Source organism: Prionailurus bengalensis, chromosome A3, assembly GCF_016509475.1.
Source record: "Prionailurus bengalensis isolate Pbe53 chromosome A3, Fcat_Pben_1.1_paternal_pri, whole genome shotgun sequence".
Lineage (NCBI taxonomy): Eukaryota > Metazoa > Chordata > Mammalia > Carnivora > Felidae > Prionailurus > Prionailurus bengalensis.
Window position 1 is genome coordinate 5,518,684 of NC_057354.1, and position 27,684 is coordinate 5,546,367.

The following is a 27,684-nucleotide window of genomic DNA, read 5'->3' on the forward strand; positions in this document are numbered from 1 at the left end:
GGCCTGGACTTGACATCATAGTCCGTCGCTCTGGGGCAGCCAGGGCTGGACTTGACCTTGGCCATCAGGCTGTGTCCCTGCCCTGGCCCTGGGTGAGCCCCACAATAGCTGGGCCCCCCTCAGTCCTGCAAGGAAGGGGCCGCCCGGGGCAGCCCTGAGGCCGCGTCGGATGGATCCTCAGAGGCTCTCCAGCACGAGGCCCTCGTCACAGTGACTGAAGAGCGTGGACAAGTGGCTTAATACGGCTCGCATTGTGGCTGCCGTTCCAGAGTGGCGCTTGTGGTCCAAGAGGCTTGGAAAGGGAGCCTGGGCTCACGCCGCCCCCCGCCCCGGGGGCTGCCGTCCCAGCTCCTGTCGGGAAACACCAGGCTCTTGAAAACCGGTAAATCAGAGAAACATCTGTGGTTTCGAGGAGCACAGGGGCCTCCCGAGTGGCCAGGACAAGCACGAGTGGCCTTGTCGGCCGCACTCGGAAACACACACAAGCACACACACGTGCCCGAATTGTTTCCGTAAAGGTTTCAAGAATTAAAGTTACCAAGGTTTGCCGTAAAAACGCAGACAGCATAGAAAGACAGAAAGTAAGAGGCATAGGCCCCCTCTTCCAGAAGTAGACGTGCTAACCATGTGACAATTATCCTGTTTTGCCGTGAAGAGGGGCCCATAGTGTCTCTGCTGTTCCAAGTTTTCATTCTTTCTGCTCGAGAATAATGGCTAACATCCGTCCAACATCAGGCCTCGACCAGTAGTTGTCAGCGGGGGCCGATTCTGCCCCCCCCAGGGGGCACTGGGCCATGTCTGGAGACATTTTTAGCTGTCACGACTTAGGGGCAAGGGTGCTCCTGGCATCCAGCGGGTCCAGGCTAGGGAAGCCCCCAGCATGCTGTGACGCCCAGGACGGCCCCCACATTAGAGACCGACCCAGCTCAAAATGTCAGTGATGAAACCCGGGGGTAGTTGTAGGTACCTTTTGAGCGGCCCCGTTGGACAGCGTGATGTCATGCTCCAGGCTTTCTTTAGGGGGATTTGGATGGCTTCTGATTGTTTTAAGTTTTTATTTATTTATTTTGAAATCGGGGGGGGGGGGGAGCAGGGGAGGGGCAGAGAGAGAAGGAAACAGAGGATTCAACTGTGCTGAGAGCACAGAGCCCGACGCGGGGCTCAGACTCACGAACCGCCAGATCATGACCTGAGCCAAAGCAGGACGCTTAACCGATTGAGCCCCCCAGGCACCAAAATGCCCTCCCAGAAGGTGATGGCCATCAGCCCTGCCACCGGCCCGCAGGTTCACCCATGCGACCCACTCCCCATTTGTTCCCTGTTCTCCTCAATTAACGAAATGCCTGTGATTTATTTTAAAGAACTTTCCGTGGCACCTCCAACGTGACCATTGGCGGGAACGGTTCTCTTCACCATGAATTTACTCCGTGCTGCCAATAACTCTCCAACGGTGATTGATATTTTGCTGACAGCGGGTGTTTAAAGAAGTTCGATGTCAGTAACAATAGAAAGAAAAAAAAATCTCATTAGTTCTTTCCATTTGGATAATAGCAAGAGAGAGAGAAGGCTCGGCTTTCGTCTTTCCCGAGGGAAGGGGCGTTGGGTCCCCAGGCTGTGCTGTCCCTGGGGCCTCAGCTTGCGGTGCCGGTCCCACTGACGCTTCCAGCCTCTCCGAGGCCACCCCCGAAGGTGACCTCAGGACGCGTGGGTGAAGCCCCAGAAACGAATGAGCCTCCGCACCCTGCTACCCCCAGGGTGTAAGAGGCACTTTACCCACTAGCCAGAGTGACCCTTCATGCGCTAGGACAGGGCGTCTTAGCAGTTAGAAGCAGACACACGCACAGCAGGGAGTGTGTCCAATCCACGAAGGAGGGTGTCGTGTCCTCTTGGCATCCGAACTGCTGTGGAACAAACAGGACAAGAGAGGTGGTCAGGGCACCTGCCTTCCCCTCTGCCTGGAGGCCATTTCTAGCCTTCCCTCATCTGCCTGGCTGACTCTCTCTCTCTTTCTCTCTCTCTCTCTTCTCTCCTCTCTCTCTCCCTTTCGGTCACAGGCACACGCACACCTGCACACGCTTCCCTACTGGGCATCCTCTCCACCCCTCCCCCCCCACCCCGCAGCTGTTACTCACTGACTTCTGCCTAGAAGTTTGGTTTTGCAGGTGGCCCGTTGGTCCCTGGTCTGTGCAGACACAGTCACCCACAGACATAGGTGTGCATCCTGAGATTCACTTAAAAAATACACACACACACACACACACACACACACGTTTGTTTTCTTCTAAACAAAAACAGACTCGTCCTATCTGGTGGCTTCTCTTTCTGTCTTCGGGGTGTCTTTGGTGCCAGTGCTGTGGCTTCTTGGGTTGTGTCGGCCCCTCTGGGGGACGTGTAAGTGGCTCCTGGGGATTCGAGCCCTTCGGTGCAAACCAGCAGTGCCCCCTCTGGACCCTCATCTGCACACGCGAGAAGAAATGTGGCCATTTATGCAGCATGCTTCATGCGTGTGCTGTCAGGGGAAGGTGCTGGTCCAGGTGCGGGGGACGCACAGTAAGCAAAAAGTCACCTTTGGTGACACGGGCATTCTAGTAGGGAGAGGCAGGGAATAAATGGTTAGACAGGTCACGTTAGCACTCCGGAGTAGTGCTTCAGTGAAGAGGAAAGCCGGCACGGGGCATAGGGTCCTCGGGCTTGGGGCAGAGCCCTGTTCCAGGCACGGTGCTCAGGGATGCTTCTTGAGGAAGGGGCATTGCCACAGAGACCGGAAGGAGGGGAGCAAGCACGTGTACTTGGGGGACGATCATTCCAGGCAGAAATAAGGGCATGTGCAAAGGCCCTGAGGTGGGGCTTGTGCTTGGCCCTTTTACGGAACACGTGGTTAGAGCACCGTGGGCGAGTGGGAGAGAGTCCCAGGAGAAAGAACATGTGGAGAGAAAGGCCCAGAAGTTGATTTGCAAGGTCAAGCGGGCATACTTGCGTGTTTTGAGAGCTTGTTAGTTTCTCTGTCCAGAAGCGCTCCCGATGTATCCCGTCCGTGAGCTACAGCGCTGGCGGTGGGGACCCGCTGAGGGAAGCCGTGGCCAGCTGCTGCGGATTCGGACAGCCCCAGCCCAGGTCTGTGTGAGGAGGGCGGGCAGGCAGTGTCCAGAGCCCGTAAGCCTTGGTTCCAGGGCTTCCCTCCTGGAAATGTTGGCTCCAAGTTAGCCGGTGCGGCTCGTAGCCACAACCGTGTGAAGAGGGGTGCGGTTACCCCTCTTTTTTTCCCTAGATGCGGACACGGAGTCATTTGCCTGGCCAGGGTCGTGGTAAGCGGCAAAGCTACGATTCGAAGGGAGCCTTGGGGCCAGACGGGTCCTTAACCTGTACCCTGGGATCTTACCGTGACCAGCGGTGCAGAGAGCCTCAGTCCCCGCCCCCTCGCCAGCCAGCCTGTGGCTTCTTCCTTGAGGCTACCCAGACAACGCCAGACAGTATCTCAGGGCTACGTGTTCAGGTAACGGGTGCCAGTCGCCCAGCTGTGTGCTTGGCACTGAGTGAGCGCTTGGTAAGCGGTTCGGTCTGTTTTTAAAAATGAGAATACTGGCCTAGATTTGCTGCCCACCTCTCAAGCCTCAAAAGAAAGACAGATTCATTCCCCCCTCCCCCTATAAATGGTCTTGCCCTAAGAAATAAATGTGCCGTTGGGGGGTGTTTGAAATGGCACCAGGAGTGATCAGAAAGTTATTCCTTTGACGTCTGGTTCAATTCTATTTGACATTCTAGGTGGGGAGGGAGCCGGGTTCTTATTCAAATGCAGGGAGGGGGTGGGGGGGAGAGGGGGGGCAGTAATGAAGTGGCTGGAACCCCAGGCAGGCTGGGGCTCCGCGGAATGACAATGAAGCCCGCCCCAGTGGGTCTCATCCAGGCAGGTCTAACAAGATTAGATTTTCATAAATTTCAGACAGGGCCAATTCCTAATTCCTTGGTGTGCGGCCGGGAGGCCAGACAGGGCCGCCTGCACGGGCTGCTTGTTAACCAGGAAGCAAACCAGCTGCCCCCTCCGCTGGGAGCAGACACGGGGGGGGGGGGGGGGGGCGGTGGCCGTGGGGGGTCGTCTGGTCTGGAAACCTCCTGTGGGCTGGCGGGAGCCGGGTGGACTCCAGCCCAGGAAAGACAGAATGAGCTCCGGTACCCAACGGCCAACCCCGGTGATTAACCGAACGGGTGGTGACGGTCACCCTCGCTTACCTGCACCGGGGAGGTGCGTCGTCCTACTGAACAAGTATATACCCGCGTATAGCGAATAGCGCGTATTAGCACAGTTCTGCACCGGCCCGCACCCCCATTTGACAGCTGGGAACCGGCTGGACGGGGGTTGGAACCCAGGCTCCTGAGCTTGGTTCCGATCGAGGCTCCGTCCCCAAGAACAGGGGGCCGTTAGCTCGGATGCAGAAGAACTAGTTGCATCTTCACCTTCACCCACGCGATCAGGAACACGGGCTCCAAACCACGGAGCCGTCAGCAGCACCTGCCGCGTGGTCACCAGTGGAAACCACGGATTTCGCACCACGTCGAAAACCTGCCAGGTCCTGTTTAATGCGATACTATCCCTGCGTCACAAAAATAATTCTGGGTGTTCTTTCCATATCACGCATCTGGTTGAGAGTTTGATAACTGCCTTAATATAGTTGGCTTCCTTTTTAAGCCACGGTTTTATTTAATTTTCATTTAAAAGCCGTATTCTGAGAGAGAGCGAGAGAGAGAGCGCGCGTCCTTCCTGGCTTCCCCGGGTTGCCAGGGCCCCCCCGCAGGGAAGAGGGGAATCGGGGTTGGCCTGGATTCAGGACTGCTCTCTGGGCCCATGCTGCACCCCCAGGGCTGTTGTGGGAATTCAGAGAGGGAGGTCCTGTCCTGGCTGGCCCTCCGTGCTCCACAGCAGAGGGACGGTCGCCGTTCGTATCTCTCCGCAGTGCCCTGAGAGGTGCCCACAGCTCCCCCGGAGTGCCCGGGATGACCTTCCTGACCGTCCTGTGATTTCCCTCCACCGTGGGCGGGAGGCGGGTGCCACCCACCACGAATACCGGCTGCATGGACCGCACGGCCGGGAGGAAGGAATGGTCCTGGGTCTGTGGGTGGTGTGGTCTTTGGCCAGCCATCCCCTCCGTCAGCCCCCTCTTCCTCGTCCGTAGAGCAGGTGCAGGGGGCGGTGGGCATGTTCGTATCTGCTGCACAGAAGGACGGTGGCGATGCTTCTGAGCGTGTGGGGCGTGCCTGGCATTTTGGGGGGCCCTGGGCACACGCCACCTCTCTCTACTGTCGGGCCAGCTGGGCTAGGACCAGAGATGGGCGTGCACACATCTCAAAGTGACTGTGTCTGTCTCTGGAGGAGAAGACAAAAGGGAGGGTCAGGCCGCTCCGATGAGGCAGACGAGCCTGTTAATTTGAAATTATTCACCAGGAAAGAAGACGCTAAATTAAATTAGAGTGACCTTACTCTGCATGCTGAAGATGGGCTTGGCCACCCCCGAGAGCCTACGGCATCCATCACCCACCCCAAGGGGGAGATTAGGGAGAGAAATGGCACAGCCGCTCCCCCGCCCTCCCCACGGTGAGCGGACCTGACGCCCGGAACGAGACGAGGGAAACGTGTTTCTCTCCCGAAGGCTCCTGTCGGAGCAGTGCCCTCGGCACAGAAGCGGGACGAGTGTCTGTCCGTCCCTCGTGGCCTTGCATCCAGCTGCCAGCCAGGGTGAGCAATTCGGATCGACCTTGCTCCAAACCCCCAACCCTGGGGCACCCCCCAGCCAGGCGCACCTCGGCGTTTCTAGGGCATCAGCCTGAATGAGGGTGTCAGAAATTGGGACGTGGGGACGGCGGAGTCCGTTGAGCTCTTACCTTTCTTGCGTCATCTCCTCCCCCATGCTGGGTCGTAACGGGGACTCCACAGAGGCCTGCGTGGCCGGGGTCCCACAGCGTGTAGCTGGCAGATACAGGGAGGCAGGACCAGGTGCTCCGGGCGTGGGGAGGGGAAACTAAGCAGTACTTCGGGAAAGCTGCAAGCGTCCCCATCTGCAAAGTGCCGGTGGCGATGGCTCCCGCCTCACAGACCTAGGGGAGGTGGGGCTCCTTGTGGATGTTGCGGCTATTGGGGTCATGATAACGGCTGCAGTGACCATGGTGACCCGGGGCTATCGACCGGCCCGCCCACTCCTCCCGCTCCGGTCCGTCCGCCCTTGTCCGCGAGCAGCCTCTGGCTGGGGGTCCTGTGGTCACGGGAGCCTTGAAAGCCACGGAAGGGGGTGGGCAGGGGTAGGACCCGCCCCTGCGTGCACCACGCTGGGCACTTGGCCTACGGCTGTCAGATTGAGGAAACGAGGCAGGATCGCTGTGGCCCCGTCCCCGACATCCGCGGCAGGTCGGTGACTTGGGCTTCTCCCGGGGCTGGAAATCCCCAGCACGCCCGCCCTGCAGGCTTCGGTCTGCCCGGTGCTTTCAAGCCTCTTGAATGTGCTGCCAGCCAAAGGCCGGGCAGCTTCACAGACGGTTTCTGGGTTCTGGGGAGAGCAGAGGTGTGACCGCACGGGGCCGGCCTGCCCCGGGCGCCGGCCTCTGGGGCGGCTGGGGCTCCAAGGAGTAGTGCCCGGCTAGGGGGAGCAGGCCCACGCTCCAGTCACCATGCCTGCCTGCGCGCGGGAGAGGGAAGTCGGGGTGCCGGAGCCCAGGCCACCCCCCCGAGCCCCGAGCCCCGGGGCCCGGCAGGTGATGTCACCCAGAGCGGTGCTTGGGGCCAAGCAGAGGGCGCAGCTGTTCCTTTGCCGGGAGGGGGGAGGGGGAGGCTGTTGATGCACGCCGTCTCCAGTTTGCCGCCTCTCCAGCAGGTGCTGTCCTGGTGCGTTTCCTGGAGAAGCGGGCTCTGTCCCCTGAAGGCGGTGCCTCCTGGAAGGAGGCCCCCGAGTGGAAGCGTGTGGACTGCCAAGGCCAGAGCACTCAGCCCAGCGGTTGGTGCTCTGCCTTAGGGGTTGGTGCGAACCAGCTGCCGGCCGGGTCCTCTTCTGGACCCCTGAGTGCCCCCACCCGCTCGTGCTGCCGGGCCTGGGCCTGGCCTGGAATATCCAGCGCGGCCCTGCTTAACCCTCTCTTTGCCGGCTTGTGGACATACCTTGTTTCGCTCTACCGAGGGGGTGGGGAGCCCCCCCGTTAATCCTGAGGGAGCGGCTCCCCGAGTGCTGAGCACATTGTCCGTGCACAGCGCTGCCCCCAGGTGCCCTTAGCTTCCTTTTACGTCGAGGGGCTGGGACGGACTCCTAGGTGAGGTCCAGGGTCGCACTGGGGCCTAGGGACCCTGATGGACCTGTAACAGAGCTTAGGAACCCTTAAGAGTCTCTCTCCTCTTCTGAGCCTAGACCCAGACCTTTGGCTTCCAGAATGTAATCGGTCACGGCTTCTCTTTTTTTCTGAGAGTATTTCCCTCTCCTCACCCGTGTGGATTTCCGGGGTCCCCGCCGTACTGGGGTCGCGGCCCAGGGAGACAGCAAAGGCCTAGGGTGCTCACGTGCTCATTTCTGGGGCTGATTGTCTCACTCTGGACCCCAGCCTCCAGAACTATGTTCTCCTGCCCTTTTGGCCCAGCCTGGCGGGGCCAGGAGAGCTGTGGAGGGCTTGTTCACGCCCACAGGCCTGCCAGCTCTTCACGCACTGTCCCCTGGCCACCCTGCCTCAGAAGCTGTCTCACCTTAACGTTCTGGGGGCTGGAAAACGCCAGGAGGAGGGCCAGGGCCTGGGACAAAGGCAGACCGGAGGCACGCGTCCCTTCCTTCGGGCCAGCGTGGGCAGGGCCCCTGGAGACGGCAGGGGGAGGGGGCAGAGGGGAACCCACCGCCGTGGTCCCAGCGAGGGTGAAGAGTGCACCGGGCTGGGGGAGGGGAATTATAGGCCCCTCTGAGGAAGGAGGGCGTGGGGGTTGCACAAAGCAAGCCTGTATGTTCCCTGAATGGGCGGCTTTATCCTGGGCCCTCATAGACAAGACCCTGCCCTTAGGGAGTCAGAACAGGCTGCCGAGGCCTGACCAGCCTGTCTGGGGAGGCAGGAGGTGTGGCCACGGTTACTGGATCCCAGCAGGAAAGTGAGGGTGACCCTCCGCCGGTTCCAGGCTTGCCTAATGTGCCGGGCAGGGCCCCAGCCTTCTGGGCACTCGGGACAGTCTCCCTGAAGTCCCTGGCCAGCTCGTCGTCCCTCCTGGGCCCTCCAGGGCACGATGGGACGCAGCCCCGCCTGGGAACCAGAGCCACGGCCCAAGCGTGGACCCGTCCTTCCTTGTCGAGGGGCATCCCCATGCAATGTAGGGGGCCCCCACCCAATTGCGACAGCCACTGATGTGCCCAGAAATTGTCACATGTCCCCTGGTGGGCAGGCTCCCTCGACTTAATAACAGCAGCAGGCATCGTAGGTGCAGCTGGGCACCCCTGTAAGGCAGCATGAGAAGGGGGGTGTCCTGGAGAGCCTGCGTGGGAGGAAGGGGGTGGCCAGGGCTTTGGAGAGGGTGTTGGGGGCTGGGGTTCTGTGTGGAGAAGCGCCCAGTGTTCTGCAAACGGTAACGTTCCCACCTAGGACGCATCGCTTTCCTGCTGGAAGCCGCAGGGAAACTGAGGCAGGAAGGAGTGGCCTCCGCAGGGCTGGAGTCTGGGTGGGCCCAGAGCCCTTGACCCGGCGCACCTCCTGCTGCCTGTTGCTTCCCGCTTCCCACCTGCCACCCGCCCCCACGCCTCCAGCGTCAGTTTGTCTCGGCGGTGGGAGAGCTGAGTCAGTGGCCCTGAGCTTGAACCTGTGCCCTGGGGAGCCCTCGGCGAATCGCTTGTTAGCGCCCGGTGGGCGGCCGTGGGCTGGAGGAGGCCGGCCCAGCTGGGCCCCGGAGCTGTCCCTCGCCTGGCCTGCCGTGTCACCACCCGGGGCCCCGGCTCGACCGGCGCTGGCGTCCCGCCCGTCGCCGGGGGTTCTGCCTGCACCCAGCACGGCCAGCTGCCGAGCCGCCTCGACTCGGACCCGCTTGAGTCAGCAGAAACCGCCCCGGCTCTGGCAGGATCAAAATAACCTCCTTCCTTTTCCAGTACTTGAGGGTTTTTCCGCCTTCGAGGGGAAAAACAAAACAACGCCGAAAGAAAAGAGAGAGAGAGAGAGAAAAGGAACGAGAACTGCAGTGTCTGCAGCCACACTGACTGTGGTTTTTCTGAGGCCTCTTTCCCGAGAGCCGGGGGGGCCGGGGGGTCGGTCTTCTCACACATTCCTGTCCCGTCCAGGGTGGGGTGTGCTTGTGATAGACGTGCCTGTGTGTGTGCACGTGTGTGTGCGTGTGAGTGTGCAGTGGAGTGTTGGGGTGTTGCAGGGAGGTGAGTGAATGCTCAGAAGGGCTGGGTTCCAAGCCCCAGGCTAGCGTCGGGGTCCCCTCGGAAGGGCTGGGCCTGCGTCGGGGTCCCCTTGGAAGGGTTGGGCCCCGAGCCCCAGGCTGGCATAGGGGTCCCCTCGGAGGGGTGGGGCCGGCATAGGGGTCCCCTCGGAAGGGCTGGGCCTGTGTCGGGGTCCCCTTGGAAGGGCTGGATCCCCAGCCCCGGGCCTGCGTTGGGGGTCCCCTCGGAAGGGCTGAGCCTGCGTCGGGGTCCCCTCGGAAGGGCTGGATCCCCAGCCCCTGGCCTGCATCGGGGTCCCCTCGGAAGGGCTGAGCCTGCGTCGGGGTCCCCTTGGAAGGGCTGGATCCCCAGCCCCTGGCCTGCATCGGGGTCCCCTCGGAAGGGCTGGGCCTGCGTCGGGGTCCCCTTGGAAGGGCTGGATCCCCAGCCCCGGGCCTGCATCGGGGTCCCCTCGGAAGGGTTGGGCCCCGAGCCCCAGGCTGGCACAGGGGTCCCCTCGGAGGGGTGGGGCCGGCATAGGGGTCCCCTCGGAAGCGCTGGGCCCCCAGCCCCAGGCCGGCGTCGGGTCCCCTCGGAAGGGCTGGGCCGGCGTCGGGGGTCCCGTGGGCTCACGTGTCTCCCTTGGTCCTGCAGCAGAACTGGAGTTCGTTGAGATCACCATCATCGTGGTGGTGGTGATGGTGATGGTGGTGGTGATCACATGCCTGCTGAGCCACTACAAGCTGTCTGCGCGCTCCTTCATCGGCCGGCACGGCCAGGGCAGGAGGAGAGAAGACGCCCTCTCCTCGGTAAGCGTCTGGCGTCCCGCCTCGCGGTGCGCTCACGGGAACGGGAGGGAGGCACTCGGCGGCCACAGGGGACACTGCTGGGCAGGCGATGGAGGAGGGCGTTCGGGGTACAGGCCGAGGCCGGAAGGGACGAGCTGGTGGGGAAGGCGCCCGCGGTCCTGCCGCCTTAGCCCAGACGGAAGGGAGGCGGCCCTTCCCTCTCTCCTATACCCTGCAGGCGCCTGGGCCGGGGGCTCGGTGTCTTGGGGACAACAGGTCACCCTGGAAAGGGCCTTCCCAGCTCCACTGGTCCTGGCCGTGCGCCCTCGGACCAGTCCCGATTGCTGAAATGGGGCTGCCGTTTACCGTGAGCGGGGCTCACGCCGCTCCGCAGAGGAGTCGGGGCTCAGCGCCCAGTCACGGCTGGGGCGCTGCTGGCCAGGACGGCCCAGACACTCCCGTCCACTCCATCACCCACCCACCCGTTCATGCGTTCACTGCACAGACGCCTACGGAGCAGAGGGCCTAGAACCTCCCAGACACTGGCGGGGGTGGGGAGGGGCGGGGGAGGGAATGGCTCTGGACAAGCCCCCTGTGGTTGCTGCCTGGTGGCTGGATCCACACAGACAGGGACACCTAAATCAGATGATACTGAGGGGCGCTCGGAAGGAAGCCAGAGTGACTGTCCCCGAGGATCCCAGCGTGGTGTGTTTGGCCAGGAGAGTCAGGACGAGCCTCTTAGGCCGAGCTCTGAAGGAGGAGGGTGACGATGGTCCCGGAAGGCGAGGACGAACGCTGCTCTGGAGGGGTCCCGGCCGTTCACAGAATACGGCATTTTGACGTGACGTTAGGATTACGAGCGTCACGGGGCATTCTGGAAGCCCCACTAGTATCCCTTCGACTCCACAACGTGGGGGGGGCCCTGCGGGCCCGGAACTTGGCCCTTCTGCGGCTCTGAGCGTCCAGGGCCGCCTGGCCCCCCGCACCTGCGGGGCTCAACTGTGCCCTGCCCGCTGGCCGCTCTTCAACAGGCGGGCCGCAGGGGCTGCCGGGTTCATCCCCAAGTATGTCTGTCCCCGTGCGTGCGATGTGTGATTTCACAACCTGGGCAGGAGCGGGCGGCCAGGCCTGATGGACAGGCTGGGATTTGCAGGGAGAAGGTGGCACGTGGGTGGCCCGGGGCTATGCGCCCGAGCACGTCTCTGAGCCCGTGAGGACAGCCGTGGGACAACCCGAACTCCCGGTTCTGGGGGGCGCCTGCGGTTGGCGGTGGGGCTGAGCCAGGGGTGACTGGCAGGCCTGTCCCCGGCAAGGTCAGGCATCTCCTGCATCCGGCTGCCGCCGCAGCACGTCCACAGGTAGCCGGGGCAAGGAGATCCACCCCCTTGGTCCCTCTGACGGGAACACCGCCTGCCCCAGACCTGAGGCTCGGCGTGTCCGGGGGGGGGGGGGGGGCACCCGGGCTGCTGCTCTGAAGGAATCCTCTGCGGCTAAGGCCCGGGCGCACCTGTGTCTGTTTGCTGTGACTGTTGCCCGAGTGACGGCGTTGCCAGCTGCACTGTGGCGAGCACGCACCTGCCTCCCCTGTGCCCGGTGCTTTCCCGCCCGCGGCAGCCTGGAAACCCCACTCCGTGGCGGGGAACCTGGGGCCCGCAGAGGTGGGAGCCTCTCAGCCTGTAAGTGGCAGTTTGAAGAGCCCAGGCCCGTTTGTCCTCCCTCGGATGCTGGGGCAAGGGAGGGCACTTGGAACAAACAAGAAGGCACTAGCCGGTGGGGGGGGGGGTGCCCAGGGTGGGCCACCTGGGCCCCTCTGAGCCTCAGTCTCCCTCAGACGGGCGGAGCTAGCCTTTCTGCAGCCTGCCCCATAGGTACAGTCACAGGGAGGATGACGTTTGCCCAGAGAGCTGGGGAAATGACACAGGTTCCGGTGGGAGGGAGCCCTGCTGCCACCGGGGGCGGGGAGACCGCCTTGTGGGTAGCACCTGGGACTTTGTGCCCAGACAGAGGTGAAGATTCGGGCCCCGGTTCCTGGACACCCGAAGCCAAAGGAGAGTCGCCACCCCCATCTACCCAGCCGCCTGCATGGACCCCTGGGGCTGCCTGGCAGGGTAAACACAGAGCTTCGTTAGGCCTGAACTGAGTGTGGCAGCTCCCTTGGGGACCCCCCGCCAGACAGGGCGAGTCTCAGGGCCCCGTGACCTCCCACAGGGGCCCAAACCTGGCCACTGTCAGCCTGGGGCTGGCCCTGCCCCTGGCATGGCTGTCCCGCCTCGGGTCCTTTTCAGGGTGAGCCCGTTTCATTCGCTTGAATGAGGCCCACATTTAGGTAAGCCTGTGGCCCCAGAATGTCACTTCCTTGTCTGGTGCTGCTCCCAGGCAAGCCAGGGTCTAGCGCATAATGGTAACAACAGTGATGATCCAGCCACCACGGTGGCACCGACTGTGGGTCTGAAGGGTCTTGCGCTGGGGTTGGCAGGTGAGGGGAATGTTACCTGTGAAGGCAGGTACCGTCCCACCCGGGCGCATTTGAGCAGGTGGACAGGTGCAGCCAGGCCCCACCCAGGAAGCGTCCTGTTTTCATTTCTGAGCTGCTCCCGGGTCTCTGAACTTTGCTTTCAGACACCACTTTGGACAAACATTCCCCGCTTTGAATTCCTCTCCTTGGCGGCCTTCATTGTTCCCGCAAAGTTTATGTAACTTGAGCAGCGATGGTCACTTCACCCGTAGCCCCCACCCCCGGAAGACGGTTTGTGCACGGGGCCCGCTCAGCGTGGGGCAGGGATGCATTCAGACTAGGGCTCAGCCAGGGCTTTGGATGGGGCAACCCTTTGTTCTCTTTGTCCCCAGATCAGCCCTGGCGTGGGTCTCCTGCCTCCCACATGGCTTCTGTGGGCACAAGGCTTCTGATCGGGGCCAGTGCAGCCAGCTGGACATTCGATCACTATACAAATGGGCCAGGCTGCTAGAGGGGCTGAGTTGCTATGGGAGCCAGGGAGGCAGTGGAGCGGGGGGAGGGGGGTGGTGGGTGGTTCCTGGGAGGCTCCCTGGAGGAGGAAATGACTCCTAGGTGCACAAGCTCGAGGCAGTCAGGTGATGAGGCTGGTGGGTGATTTGGGAGTCTGTGGTGGGGCTCCTGGGGCAACGACAGGTGCTGTCTTAAGCTTCCTGGGTGGTGTCACCGTGCAGCCGGGTAGATACTCCCTGTGCTAGGGCTGGGAGTCGGGGGAGTGGTGGGCAGAGGTCCTGGGCGGCCACGTCACACAGAGCCTGGGACAGAGGGACTCGTAGGAGGGTTTTAGGCAGGAGTTTATCTGGGTCACATTTCATCCTTGGCTGTGTGCATCACGCCCCGGGACTCCTGACCCTACTGAGGATCAGGTAGATGTCCCCATCTGCTTCCTGGCACATATGGACTGTGCCACTGGCCCGACGGGGGGCTGCGGAGCCTGCCAGGACCAGCCTGAGCCCGGGTGGCTCTGGAGGCAGGCAGGTCAGGGTTTGGATCCTAGCACTGCCTTTCACCAGCTAGGCCTACTCAGCTCGGCTAGCCGACCTCAGCCTGCCTTGTAGGTTTGTCGGGAGAAATGAGATAGTGCTTTATTTATTTATTTTTGAGAGACCGAGGGAGGGGGCGGGGGTTGTGGGCAGAGAGATAGGGAGACAGAATCCCAAGCAGGCTCTGCACTGACAGTTTGATGCGGGGCTCGAACTCAAGAACTGTGAGGTCAGGACCGGAGCCAAAATTGAGTCGGATGCTTAGCTGACCGAGCCGCCCAGGTGCCCAGGAGAGTGCTTAGTGCGGTTTCTGCCACCAAGGCAGTGACTGATACGTTACTGATATCAGTAACAAAACGGCCTTCGGTGACCACATGAAGGGGCAAGGTCGTATGCTTGCATCCTAACACCTGGAACATACTAGAGAGAGACTCCAATGAGTCTGTCTGCCGGCTGAGTGCTTTCCTGGTGGGACGGTTTTGAGAGCCATAGAGCCCCCTAGTGGCCGTGTCGGTAACTGCAAGCCTCGGCCTACCCGCCCCCTCCAATTCCTGCTCCAGCCCCAGCCGGTGGGTGAAATGTCTTAGGTGGGACCCCTCGGGAAAACGTGCCCCCAAGGAAACTTTTGGGGTGATAATGTTATTTCTATGGTAGTGATGGGTCTCTGGTATATACACATGCCAAAACTTAACCAAATTGTATACCCTGGATATGCGCAGTTAATATTATCTATCAGTTACGCCTACAGAAAGCTGTAAAATTCTAACAAGACATCCCTCCCCCTGCCCCCAGGCTCAGGGCTGTCTAGCATCATGTGACCAGCATTGGCTGGGTTTGCCTCCTGGTACGGGGTCCCCCTTCCCCGACCCTTGGGTCTCTCCCCCAGACCTGAAACCGCACGTGGCCAGCTGTCCCCCATGCAGCCTGTCCATGGGTCGGGGGCGGGGGGGGCGGCCACGGGCCCGTGTGCAGAGGCTGCGGGCTTCGTGAGGTGGCACTTACCCCTTTGGCAAGAGGCGGTGCCTCGTTCCACTGTTGCTGACCCACCGGATCACGATTTGGTGACAGAGCAGCTCCGTGAGTGCAAGCAAGGGAGGGGCAGAGAGAGAGAGGGAGACACGGAATCGGAAGCAGGCTCCGGGCTCTGAGCTCTTGACACAGGGGTGTTCGAGAAAGTCTGCAGACCTGACCACGCAGTGGGGCAGCCAGTGCCAAGGCCCGTGGGTGCATGCGCTTTGCGCTAGATGGTGGGTGGGCGTGGCCCCCAGCACTTCCATATACTCACTCAGGGCCACAGGCACTCCAAGCATATTCCACCCGTGGAAAGTTCCAGAAGTTAAGTAACTTGCAGAGGTCACCCTGCAAGCAAGTGCTGGTCGAGGCCAGGAGGCCTGGATGAGGCCCGCTTCCTTAACCAGCCATTTCACAAGAGAACTTGGGTTCGTGCTAAGGTGCCTGGGAAAAGCTGCTGGAGAGTTCTGAGAAGGAGGGGCCCGCCAATTAGATGTAGGTTTTGGAAAGCGTGAGCGTGGAGGGTGAATTTTCGGGGGACAGCCGGGGGAAGGCGGGTGGCCGCGAGGCTTGCAGTTACCCACGTGGCCACGAGGGGGCTCTACGGCTCTCAAAACTGTCCCACCCGGAAAGCCCTCAGCCCGCGCAGACTCATTGGAGTCTCTAGTATGTTCCAGGTGTTAGGGTGCAAGCGGACATGCGACCTCGCCGCTTCACGTGGTCACCGAAGGCCGTTTGGTTACTGCCAGAACCGCCCAGGGCCCAAGGTGCGGATGGGGAGCCGTGGCCGGGTGCTGCATCTGATGGCACATGCAAGGTCGCAGGGTTAAAGCCAGTCGGCCCCTTTGCTCTCTCCCCTCTGTTCATCCTGCTGACCCCGCCCCTCTCCTCCCCGCACAGGAAGGATGCCTCTGGCCCTCGGAGAGCACCGTGTCGGGCAACGGAATCCCAGAGGTGAGACCCTGTGCTGCCGCCCGCCCCCTCCCTGCCTGTCCCCCAAGGCTGCTGTTGTGGACGCCTGAAGGCCATCCTCCCAGCAGGTCCCCCTTTCCAAGCCAGGGGCGCCTCCCTTGGCCCGAACGGCGTGGCTGCTGGCCCACACCTCTGCCCTTTTCCAAAGAGTCATCGTCCGCGGCTGCTGGGATCACCCAAGCCGGGACGTAACGCTCTACCCGGAGGGAGTGGCCCACAGCATCTACAACACGCGCGGACAAAAGTTGCCCCGATTTCAGCCCTGGGATGATGCTCCCAGCCCGGGGGGGGGGGGGGGCCGGCGTCAGCGCGCGCCCGGACTTCGCGCGCTGGGCGCCGCCACCTGCCGTCCCGTCCCCCGGAGAGCAGGGCCCCGCGCCTCGGGTCCTGCTTCGGGGGCGCGGAGGGACCCTCACTCTGCTCCGTCCCCCCCTCCTCCCTCCAGCCGCAGGTCTATGCTCCTCCGAGGCCCACCGACCGCCTGGCCGTGCCCCCCTTCACCCAGCGGGACCGCTGCCTGCGCTTCCAGCCCACCTACCCGTACCTGCAGCACGAGATCGACCTGCCGCCCACCATCTCGCTGTCGGACGGGGAGGAGCCCCCGCCCTACCAGGGCCCCTGCACCCTCCAGCTGCGAGACCCCGAGCAGCAGCTGGAGCTGAACCGGGAGTCCGTGCGCGCTCCCCCGAACAGAACCATCTTCGACAGCGACCTGATGGACAGTGCCATGTTGGGCGGCCCCTGCCCCCCCAGCAGTAACTCGGGCATCAGCGCCACGTGCTACGGGGGCGGCGGGCGCATGGAGGGGCCGCCCCCCACCTACAGCGAGGTCATCGGGCACTACCCCGGGTCCCCCTCGTTCCAGCACCAGCAGAGCAGCGGGCCGCCCTCCTTGCTGGAGGGGACCCGGCTCCCCCACGCACACCTCGCCCCCCTGGAGAGCTCACCCGCCTGGAGCAAAGAGAAAGATAAACAGAAAGGACACCCTCTCTAGGAATCCCGGGGCCGGGGCCGGGCAGCAGTGAGTATAGGAAAAAAAGAAAAAACAGAAAGGCGAAACACTCCGCACTTCCGAAACCAGAAGACAGAGGAGGACCGGGCGGCACCCAGAAAATGTGGCGCGTATCCATCCTTTCCCCCTCTCTCTGTGTATAAATATTTACATGTTCTGTCTGGTCTGAATGCACAAGCTAAGAAAGCTTGCAAAAACAAAACAAAACAAAACAAAAAAAAGAACCACGTTTCTTTGTCGAGCTGTGTCTTGAAGGCAAAAGAGAAAAAAGAAAAAAAAAAAAAACCTACCCTAGTCTTTTCTGTTCCTAGTTGAGCTGCGTGCGTGAATGCTTATTTCCTTTCGTTTGTTTATGATGATTTCACTTAACTTTAAAGACCTATTTGCACAAAACCTTTGTTTAAAGATCTGCAATATTATATATATAAATATATATAAAATAAGAGAAGTATTGTGAGGGCAGGAGTATTTTTGTATTAGAAGAGGCCTATTAAAAAAAAAAAAGTTGTTTTCTGAACTAGAAGAGAAAAAAAAGGCAATTTTTGAGTGCCAGGTCAGAAAGCGTGTATTACCTTGTAAAGAAGAAGAAGAAGAAGAAGAAAAAAAAAAAACTACAAAGCAGGGGTTTAGAGTTATTTATATAAATGTTGAGCTTTTGCACTATTTTTTAATATAACTATGTCAGTGCTTGTTTGATGGAAACTTCTATCGTGTCTGTCGAGACTTTTAAGGGGGAAGCGGCGGAATTTGGCAGCGGCCGTCTGGCAGAGGGCGGGCTCTGCACGGAGTTGGGGGAGGCTTCCGGAGGGGGCGCTCCTCCTGCGTAAGTGGAAGCTTCTGTCTAGCGGTCGGTTGTTACCGCCTCATACATTCCCCACCGGAGGAGACGCATTTCCCCCTCTGGGCCGGCACAGCCTTTGGATGGCAGACGAGATGGGGAAATCGGTCACCCAGTGCCAGGGTGGTGGCTTTGCCTTGCCCCAGATGAAAATAAACTGTTCCTGAAGGATCTTAGTTTTTCCTCCTGTTTTTTAAGCATGAGCCCCCTCCCCCTCCCCCCAGGAAGGGGCTGAGGCGCCCCCTTTGCCGCCGCTGCCGCTGCCGCTCCCGGAGCGCGTTGCCGGGACCCGCCGGAGAGGTTGGGGTGGCTGCTTTCCGTGCGGACGATCCGGCGGGTCCAGGACTTCTCAGCTGAGGGTGGCGGAGGCCACCGGCAGATTGGAAAGGCCCCCGAGGAATTCGACCTCATCCCTGGCTTTCTCTTTACGTAGCAGTTCTCAGCGAACAGGCCAACAAACGGGACACCAGAGAGAAAAAGTGACACGCGCAGGTGTCTCCCAGGACACGACAGAGGGTTAACGGGAAGAGAACCAGCACCGACAACGGGGAAACCGGCGTAAACCTGTGCTTTATGTTTTCAGATCAGAATTGAATTCTTTACCTCCTCTCCCACACGTCCATTCCTCTCCCCGTGGAAACAGTCGTGTTTGGCGTGTCCGTGTGTCTGTGTTTTCCCAGCATCTGTATCAGATACGAGTCTCGTTTGCCAGGGTTTTGCCGAGTGGATTTCGGGTTGGCAGGATCCCTTGGTGGCCTGTGCAGGCGAGGGCGCGTGAGTGGGCACACGTGTGTGACAGTGGCAGGCCGGCCAGCGGGGGGGGGGGGGGGGGGGGCGCCCCTTGGGATCTACTGGTTCACATTCCAGGGGGTGACCCCCCCCCCCCCGCCCCCCCCGGTCCCTTCCTCCCCGAGCTGTCTTTTCCTTCTGGAAGAATGCTAACTGTCAGACTAACGCGAGAGAAGGCATATGGGCAATAACTTGTTTCTAAGCAACTTTTTTATTACTTAAACACCTGAGAACAGTTTTGAAGTTCTGACCATTTGAACTCTATTTATACGCACATTTTAAGAGCGTGGTGACCAACAGATAAACGCGGACTCTGGGCGTTCGCTGCTGACCAGCCTGGCAGAAGGTTCTTGTACTTTGACAATAAAAAGCTGCCTCTCCGTGGGGTCCTCGGCCTAAACTTCACTCCTCTCTCAGAGAGGATGCTTTTTGCAAGTCGTGCTGAGAACTCGGTGTAATTTGTCCTAAAAGGTACAGGGACACGTTTATAGATTAAAAAAAAACAACAACAACAAAACAAAAATTTTTTAAGCTGTATCTCTCCTTTCCGTGAAGAGTCAGTCTCCCTAGTGCCTTACTGAGGAAGCAGTGTCCTCTCGTCACCGGTTGGGGGGCATCCCTGGGCAGTGTCTCCGTCACCCCCCCCCCCTCCCGGGGACTGGCCTTTCCACTCGAGGGCTGCGGCTGCTTCTCGAACACCCCCATAGCCCTCTCGGTGCCCGGTCCCGCCCGCCCTCCCACCGTGGAGGCGCCTGGCCCAGCCAGGCGACCCCCTCCTGCCCCTCCTCCTTGTCACCTACTGGGTCCAGTCCTGTGCCAACTCCCGGGCGGGTTGTGAGCCCGGACGCCGACCTCGTCTGCCTGGGCAACGTCGGGCCCAGGCGTGGCCCGGGTCTCGGCGTGGATCCTGTTGCCTGGCCGTGTGGTCTGTGTGGGAGGAAGCAGGAGGGTGGGCTCCTGACCTCAGCGGGCTTGAGGGCAGAGCGCGTCTCCGCGATCACATCCCGGGACCGCTGGGCCGCAGGGCCCCGGGGTTTCGTGCCCAGCACAGGCCCCTTGCAGAGGCTCCCGGCAGAGAGGCCGGGCGAAGTCGGGGCGCATCCCGAGAAAACCGGGGGGGGGGGGGTTCTGGAAACTGCTAGCACTAAGCTCTTGGTCTCGGGGGGTGTATTCGTTCCCTCCAGATGCTGGCCGCCATGCCCTTGTCGCTGAAAAGGCTCTGAGCACCCCTCGGGAGGCCCCCTTTTGCCAGTAAAAAGTTCGGGGTCCTCGGCAGTGGCTGGTTGGAGGGGGACCGGCTGGGGCTTTCTCTTGTCCTCGGTTCCCTGCTTCTCAACCGCATTTCCTCCCGAGGAAGCGCATCCCCCCCCCCCCCCCCCCCCCCCCCCCCCCCGCCAAGCCCGGGTCTCCGCAGGCGGACTTAGCAGGGGCCCTAAGAGCCACCCGTGTCCCCCACAAAGTGTTCTTTGCAAGGAGCTGAGACTCCCCTCGCCCCCCACGTCTAGTGAACACCAGGCCAGGGCCAGAAACCGAGTCTGTCCCCTGTCCTTGTCTCCGCTGTGAATGGTATGTTTCCGAACTTGTTTCCTACGTGCCCACAAAGCTTCCAGATGCAGACGACATCCCAGCGATCAGGAAAACTACAAGCGTCGTTTTGTTTTGTTCTGTTTGCCCTGGAAGCCGCGCTTCGAATTTTGCTGTACTGTAGCGCCCAGAAGGACACGCCTTGTCGTTTGCCTGCCCGATTCCACGGCGGTGTGCTCCTGGCACGCTTGTACGTTGCGTTCCTGGCGGTGAAGCCGCTCTCCTTTGCAGCCCTGTTTCCCGAGTTCTGTTCAAGTTAAACTCATGTAAATTCCCCGTGGCACGCTGGGTGCGGCGCCCACGTTGCTGCCACGTGAGACTCTGTATTTGGATGCCAATCCACAGGCCTGATGAAATCGCTTCTTGTGTATCAATAATCCTTAGTGGCAATGATGACTTTCTGAAAAGCTGCAATACTTACACAATAAATTTTACAATTCTTTGGAATGAGGCTTTCTGACTTCTTTGGTCACATTCACCTACCCCCCCCCCCCCCCCGCCCTTCACCGCCCTCGGCAACAGTCCCAGGGCCCACTTAGTGGGGTGCCGGAGAGCCCGCTGAACTTCTGTGGGCCCTTGAGCCATCTCTTGGACCTCTGTTCCAGCTCAGGCAGGGGGTTGTAATAAAAGGGGTTAAAATTAGCCCACCGCTTTTGTTAATTGGGGTGGCAAGAGTTTGCAAGACACTGGCTACTTTTCCTCCCTCTTAGAAAGTCATCCTTCTCTGTAGCGTGCCAAAAGCTCTGATAAGGTCTGCAAGAAAGAAACTCCCTGAGGTGGGTCCCTTCCAGAAGTAAACCGTGAGGCATGGGTTTGTGCTAGGGGATGGGTCAGGGGCGCTCCTAGGGGAGACGGCTAAGGGGATTGGGAAGAAGACCGAGAAGGAGGAGAAACAAAGCAAGGTAGGGACGGTTTTGGACAAAGTCCGTCTCAGCCTGATCCCAAAGGTCCCAAAGGGACCTGTGGGGACCTCTAGGGGGTAAGTTGCTTTCGGATGAGAGGTAGACTCTCAGATGCTCCTGGCTCTTTGGTGAGGCGTTTCACAAGCCCCGGGGCGGCCCTCAGGGGATGTTCCCAGGTACCGACCATTAGAAACTCGTGGAAGCCGGGGAAGGGGAGACAGGACCTTAAAAGGGATCGCAGGGAGTCTGAGTGAGCTACCCACAGTGCCCATCACAGAAACTCGTGTTTCTTTCTCTAAATAGAGCCATCTTTAACCTTGACCAGAGGGTCAAGGTTTTTTAAAAATCAGCCCAACCTGTTGACTCCCCAGGGATGACTGTTGTTTGGGCCCCAACCCCAGGGTTCTGTAAGCTTCTGCAGCGCAGAGCCCTACAGTCAGGGCAGAGCTTGGGGCATACATCTGTCTTACTTGTTTCCTTTCTGTGGTGGAGGAAAACCTCAGATTACAAAATAATAATAATAATAATAATTTTTTTTTTGAGGAAAAAAACCCCAAAACAGCTCTCTACTCTTCGGTATTGGTATGGTAGAGGGACCCGACGGTGTTGTGTGTGCCCCAGCCTGGCTCCGGGGCCTGAGTCCTCTCATTAGCGGTCACTCTCCTTGCCGGCCCTCAGTCACCTCGTCTGCAGAAGGGGTTGAGGGCAGAGCCTGTGAGCTGGTTGAGAAGGGCGTCTCGGGTTCTAAACGAAAAGGAGACCCTCCCCACACCTTGCCTTCAGCTCAAGCAGATAGAGCTGAATCGGCCCAGAATAAAGGTAGAAATCAGAATGCCTGTTACCTACTAGGTGAAAGCCCTGTGCCAAGTTCTTGACTGAAATTGGCTGCTTGTTTGGGGAGGTCTCATCTCTCAATCATCTGACTTTTTTTTTTTTTTTTTGCACAGCCGCATGCTGGGTGCTGCTCGGGGGTGCCTGCACACCAGGCCCAACCTCTGACCTCAAGGATCCCACCTTCTGGTTCTAGAGACGGCCTGGCACCACAGCACCATCCAGTGAGGGCAGGAGAGTGTGCTGTCAGGGTGAGGGGAGGCTGGATTTCAAGCCCGGAGATGTTGGGGGGGGGGGGAGGAGGGGAGAGAGCGAACCAGGTGCCTGCGTGGGCAAAGTCCAGGAGGAGACTTAGCAGGGCCCCCGTACAGCCCGGCAGAGCGCTGCCTTGGAATCTGTTAATTCTTTCTCTAATAAGTGAGCCAAACCCGACTCAGGCTGGCTTTAGCAGAAGAGGGAATCGTTGACTCTTGTCACTCAAAAGCACCAGGGAGAGCGGGGCGAGATTATTTGCCGCCAGATCCAGACGGGCACACTGTGACCTTAGGAAGATGTCTGTCTCACCATCAAAGGGCGCTCCCCCTTACTGATGTCCCTTTCAAGTAGGTTCTCCCCTCCCTGTACCCAGCTTCTCCCCAGGCTCTTTTTCTCACTGCTCTGAATCAAGTGGGAAAAAATTCCTTTCTAATTCTGCCAGCCAAAGTCCCAGAACTGGATCCCATTGGCCTGGCGGCGATCACGTGCCCCAAGCCGAGCCAATCAGTGCAGCCCCTCTGCCCTGCTCTGATTGGCCAGGGAAAGCGTGCTCTGATTGGCCAGGTTTCAGTCACACGCCCTGGAGGCGGGGCCGGCTCCCTGCACTCCACCTGCGCGGAGGAGGGAGAGCGAGCGTAGTCCGGAGGAAAACTGGGGTGATTTCGCCCACGATGGGGGTTTTGGGTGCCAGGCGGCCGAAACCAGCAGCTGCCGGGTCGCCGGACAGGCGAATGCACGGGCCCACAGGGAAGAAGGCTTTGGATGAGCGTCGCGCAGCCCGTGCGGTCAGCTCGGCACCAGGCTGGGGGGGGGGGGGGGGGGACGCAGCCCCAACCAGCCCTGCCTTTTTCGGCTGCTTCAAGTTGGTTTTGAGTTGATATTTGTTGAAATTATTTCAGCATGTGTGTCTGGCTTCCTGTCTCAGTCGCAGGCATAGACGGAACGTTCGCAGCGAGGAAGGCTGGGCGCGCCAACAGGGGAGACAGAACACACAGGAAGCCCGTGCCAAAGCGGCATCGCGTTTTCTTTAACACTTTGTACAGTTGTACCGAAGGAAAAGAACTGTGGCTAAAAATAAAACAAAACATTATAAGCTTCACAAATAATTTGGAACAAGTGATGGATTTAAATGTGCGAATACATTTTTAAAATAAATATCCGCCCCCTCTCCCCCCACCCTCCCCCCCGCCCCGGCCCGTCCCCCCCCCCCTTCCCGGGGTGCGTGTGCCCCTCTCCCCGTGCCCTCGCCCCCTCTTCCCTCCCTCCCTTTCTGTCCCCACCTGGCATGACTGATAGCCCTGAAAGTGGAGGCCTGAAATCATGATGTTCATCTTATTAAAAGGCTTTTATTGAACTCAACATAATTAAATTTGTCTTTAAAAGCATCCGACTCCATTGAGTGAACAAGTTTAAAGATGAATTTTTAAAATGCATGGACTTCGTTAGACTCCGGCCTGCTGTTTGCAGCCATGGGCAGACGCAGAGGAGGGGAGCAAAGCGTAGGGAACCTGTGGCCATTCGATCTGGATTCAAATCCCACCCCCCTCCGACCCCCCCTCCCCCCCCCCCCCCCCCCCCCCGGTCCCTTTCCAGCTAGTTAACCCTTCGGGCTTCTGTTTCCAAGAGGAGTGACTTGTGCAGAGAACCCTGGTCCGTGTCATCGATGCCTCCCCCGTGTCCCCCTGGCCCTTTCCCTTTCTGTCCACACGGGCCCACCCTCCAGCCGGTTCACTGGAGTTCTGCTGTCTGAGGCTTTCTCTGGCTTCTGAAAGCTTCTCGGCCCGTCACGCCGCGGACCAGAGGTGCCGGGGAATTGATGCTATGGGAGCGGCCTCTCCCGGGGATGGGATTAGGGGATAAACACCCCAGCTCCTTGACCCTCAGGCGGGGGGGTGGGGGTGGGGGGGGACCACCACGGACGATACTCCGCATGCTCCCAGTGTTTCCAGTGAGCTCGAGGCACTGGGCGCCGGGAGCGCACTGACGTCACCTGCCCGGTGGCACACCCCTGATCGGGCGCCGTCCTTCCCCTGGCCCCCCTCCCCACCGCCTCCCAGTATTTGCTGGTATCTCCCGGTATCTCCTTCCACAGGAAAGTGGAAGTCGGCAAAGGAGGGAAAAGGGTTCGCTGAGCAGAAGGCCCAGAGGGGCTCGCGCGCCCGCGCACGTGTGTGCAGGGCCGTGGGCGCCCGTTCAGTTGTGGACACGCAGACACCAAGTCTTTTTTTTAAGCCCATGTATCCAAAATAGCATTTCGACGTGGAATCGGCATAAAAACTGTTCATGCAAAAAAAAAAAAAAAAAAAAAATCCTTAAGTGTTAGACTTTCTTCGAACTTGGCGGGCTTCCGTGCCTCGGAGCGCTTGGCCCAGTGCTCTGCTCGCATGGGCCCCGGTATGGCCCGGATGTTTGTGCCCCCTAAATCCATGCCCTGACACCCTATGCACCCAACAGGACGGTGTTAGGAGGCGGGGCCTTTGGGAGGTGACTAGGGTCTAGGGGAGTCATGAGGGTGGTTTAGCGCCCTCAGTCGAGTCCCGGAGTTTCCTGGGCCCCCGCCCTCGCCACGTGAGGGCGCAGCCTCTGGGAGCTAGGAAGCGGGTCTCACCGGATGTCGAGTCCCCAGGCGCCTCGACCTTGGACTTCCCAGCCTCCAGAACAGTGTTGTTGAAGCCCTCCGGTCTGTGCTGTTTGGTTATAGCCGCTGAACTGGTTATAGGCAACTGATCGAGGCACCCCCGGTTAAAGCAAGCTTACGAAACAATCAAGTATCAACTTTCCTGTCTCTGATAGGCTCCATGAGTCATGCTCGGCGGCGCAAATTGTTTAGCAGAGAGAGGAATGCTCCTTACCCCTCACAGCCGTACGACCACATACCTGCTCAGAGCGCTGGAAATAACTGCCAAGAGTTTAGATTCTAGAGCCTGCCGCCGGTCTGGGCTGGAGCTCCACCTTAACCACTCGCGAGCTCTGTGATCTTGACCGCTTTACTCAGTAATCTCTGTCTTGTCTGTAAAATGCAGGTTTAATATGACTGACCCCTCCCTTGCAGGATTGCCAAGGGTTCAGTGAAATAATGCAAATGGCGTCTCCAGCAAGCTCTAAGTAAATACGGTTGAACCTTGAACAACACGGGGGTTGGAGGCACCAAACATCTTGTGAAATCAAAAATCCAGGTATAGGGGCACCTGGGTGGTTCAGTCGGTTAAATACCTGACCTCGGCTCAGGTCACCGTCTCGCGGTTCCTCGAGTTCGAGCCCCGCACTGGGCTCTGTGCTGATAGTTCAGAGCCTGGAGCCTGCTTCAGATTTTGTGTCTCCCTCTCCCTCTGCCCCTCCCCTACTTGGGCTCTCTCTCTATCTCAAAAATAAATAAACATCAAAAAAAAATTCATGTACAGCTCTGACTCCCTAAAAACATAACCAGTGACCAGGGTGCCTGGGTGGCTCAGTCGGTGAAGCGTCCGACTTCGGCTCAGGTCATGATCTCACGGGTTCAAGACCCGCATCAGGCTCTGCTGACAGCTCGGAGCCTGGAGTCTGCTTCCGATTCTGTGTCTCCTTCTCTCTCTCTGCTCCTCCCCTGCTCACGTGCTCTCTCTCTCTCTCTCTCTCTCTCTCTCTCTGTCTCAAATAAATAAATAAACATTTAAACAATTTTTAATAAAAAGTTACACATTAACATGGAAAACTGTTCTATTCTCGACGCAACCCCTGTCCCCCTCGGCACACCCCCCTCCACAACCCAGGAGGGGCCACAAGTCCCAGAAGGGCAGGACTCCTGCACCTATGATGTGCGTCTCTGCAATTCCCCCATCATACTTTCTGGGCATAGAAGTCTCAGCATCTCAGGCCTATGGATGTTTCAAGAGCCTTTGAGCACGTTTTGAGCCCCAAAATATGGGGTGGGGGAAGGGAAGGGCCACACACTGCAAAATCAGGATCCATAAATGTTTAATTAAACGTCCAGGAAACCTCGCTCATTAATCGCTTCCTCTAGTCATCATAAAAATGTCATTACGCTTCATTATATTTGAAACGAATTTATAGGTGAAATCTTCTCATGTTGCCAGAAATCCCGAGAACACTGGACGCCCAGGGAAGAAATCATGGCCAATTGTAATTAATGAATTACTTGTAGGCAAATAATTTTGGTAGTAACATCATCGAAATCTCTTTTGATTATCAAAATAAACGTTAGATGTGAATTCATTCCAGTACACTTGTTGGGATGTCGGGAAGGGCTTTCTGCAGAGAGGTGGGGGTGGGGAGGAAGCGAGAACAGCCTGGTCGTGGCCTCACCTCCCTCCCCTTGCCCGTCTCTCGCCAACCTTCCTCAAGCACCACGGCTACCTTTCCCCAACTCACCTTGGAGGAAAATCTCCCAGCAGCCTTTTCTTTGCTCCCAGCGAAAAATCTCAAGTTTCTACCACGGCCATTGATGCCCCCGGCCCCTGCCTGCCCCGCCCCACCCCCCCACTCCACCCCGGCTCACTTTCCCGGCCAGCACAGCTGGGAAATGTGGGATACCCTGGACTCGGCCTGAGCCACTCGTCACTCTTGAATTGGGCAGTGTGGCCTCTTCTACGGCTGGAGCGAGAAGCAGATCCAGGAACCAGCGCGGGGAGGCCTTCTTCCTCCCCCACCGCGGGCCCCAGCTCCAGGGCTGGGGTGAAGAAAGCACAAAGCATTAGTTGCTGAAAGACCGGAAGAAATGGGGACAGCTCTGTCAGGGCAGAGAAGGACAGCTGGGGATCACAGAATGATGAGATGAGTGGCTTCTGTTTACGGAGCTCGCACCATGCGCCCCGAGCTCCGGGAGGCCCGGATGTGTGACTGAAGTAATTGAACTTCGGCGATAACCTCAGAAAGGTAGTTGCTGCTTTGATCCCCTTTTCCAGCAGGAGAAACTGAGGCTGGGAAAGCGTCGTGACTTGCCCCAGGCCCTCATCTAGAAGGTAGGGGTGCCAGAGCCCGAGCCCCACGTCTGTCCAGCTCCGGTGGGCGCAGACGATGAATAGAAACCCACGGAGCTCTGCCCTGAAGGGCGGCGAACAGAGTCAAGGCCGATCCGGACGGGGGGGCTGCCACGGAGAACCCGCTGCCTTTGACAAAGCGGCTTCCCCTGGTCTTTGGTCCTCACCCTCTGCTCGTAGCTCCCGTAACCGTGTGCAGTCCCTGTCTGCCCTGGCCACCTCTGGATCTCCGGCCTTTGCCCCCGACCGAAGACGCATCATTACCCACATCTGGTGCCTTCAGACCTTTCCAGTCCCTCCCCCGAGGTGAAGTCACAGCGAAAATGTGAAAATAACATCCAAGCTGCCTGGTAGAAGGGAGACTGGGTTTTGCCAACACAATGTGCAGTAAAAATATCTCTTAAAAGAGAGAGAGAGAGAAATTTAAAGACTGGAGATCAGTAACATGTAATTATCATCTGGTTTGGGCGGAGAGTTCTAATAGTTTCCAGAAAAACACAAACCATGAAAAAGGAATGTGCTTTCCAAGGCAAAAAGAGATTTGGGCTCCGGCATGCAGTGGCCCCATCTTGGAACTCCTGTGGCCTCCGGGGCCCTTCCCACGCAGAGGAGGGAGGCACCTATTCCCTTCCTCTCCTGGTTTGCCTTCCGCACTGCACAGGAGGCTCTGAAAATGTGCAGACTGCCCTTGAACTCAGCCTCGAGCGTGCTCAGTAGATAGGCTTTTGTGAGTGGCCATACCTACAGGCGCAGAGGGAGTATCCAAGCTCCTTCCTTGGGGGACCAACAGAGCCTCGAAATGGCAGGGACAGCTTGCTTTCCTCCAATACCTGTTGTCTCCTATTTTGAAATCATAGCCCCCCCCCTCCCCA

At 59.3% G+C, this 27,684-nt stretch overlaps 1 protein-coding gene across 2 annotated transcripts in view; it reads left to right on the forward strand.

The window, feature by feature from the left end:
* PMEPA1 (prostate transmembrane protein, androgen induced 1) overlaps positions 1-17,646 on the forward strand; it is a 53,980-nt gene extending 36,334 nt beyond the window's left edge. The window contains exons 2-4 of one of the 2 annotated variants that reach the window (XM_043553607.1): positions 10,017-10,168; positions 15,554-15,607; positions 16,071-17,646. In XM_043553607.1, coding sequence (XP_043409542.1) covers positions 10,017-10,168; positions 15,554-15,607; positions 16,071-16,619 — 755 coding nt within the window. In that variant the 3' untranslated portion in view covers positions 16,620-17,646. Of the gene's footprint in view, positions 1-10,013; positions 10,169-15,553; positions 15,608-16,070 lie in introns of both variants that reach the window. The other variant, XM_043553606.1, reaches the window with a different exon arrangement.
* The last annotated feature ends 10,038 nt before the right edge of the window (positions 17,647-27,684 follow it).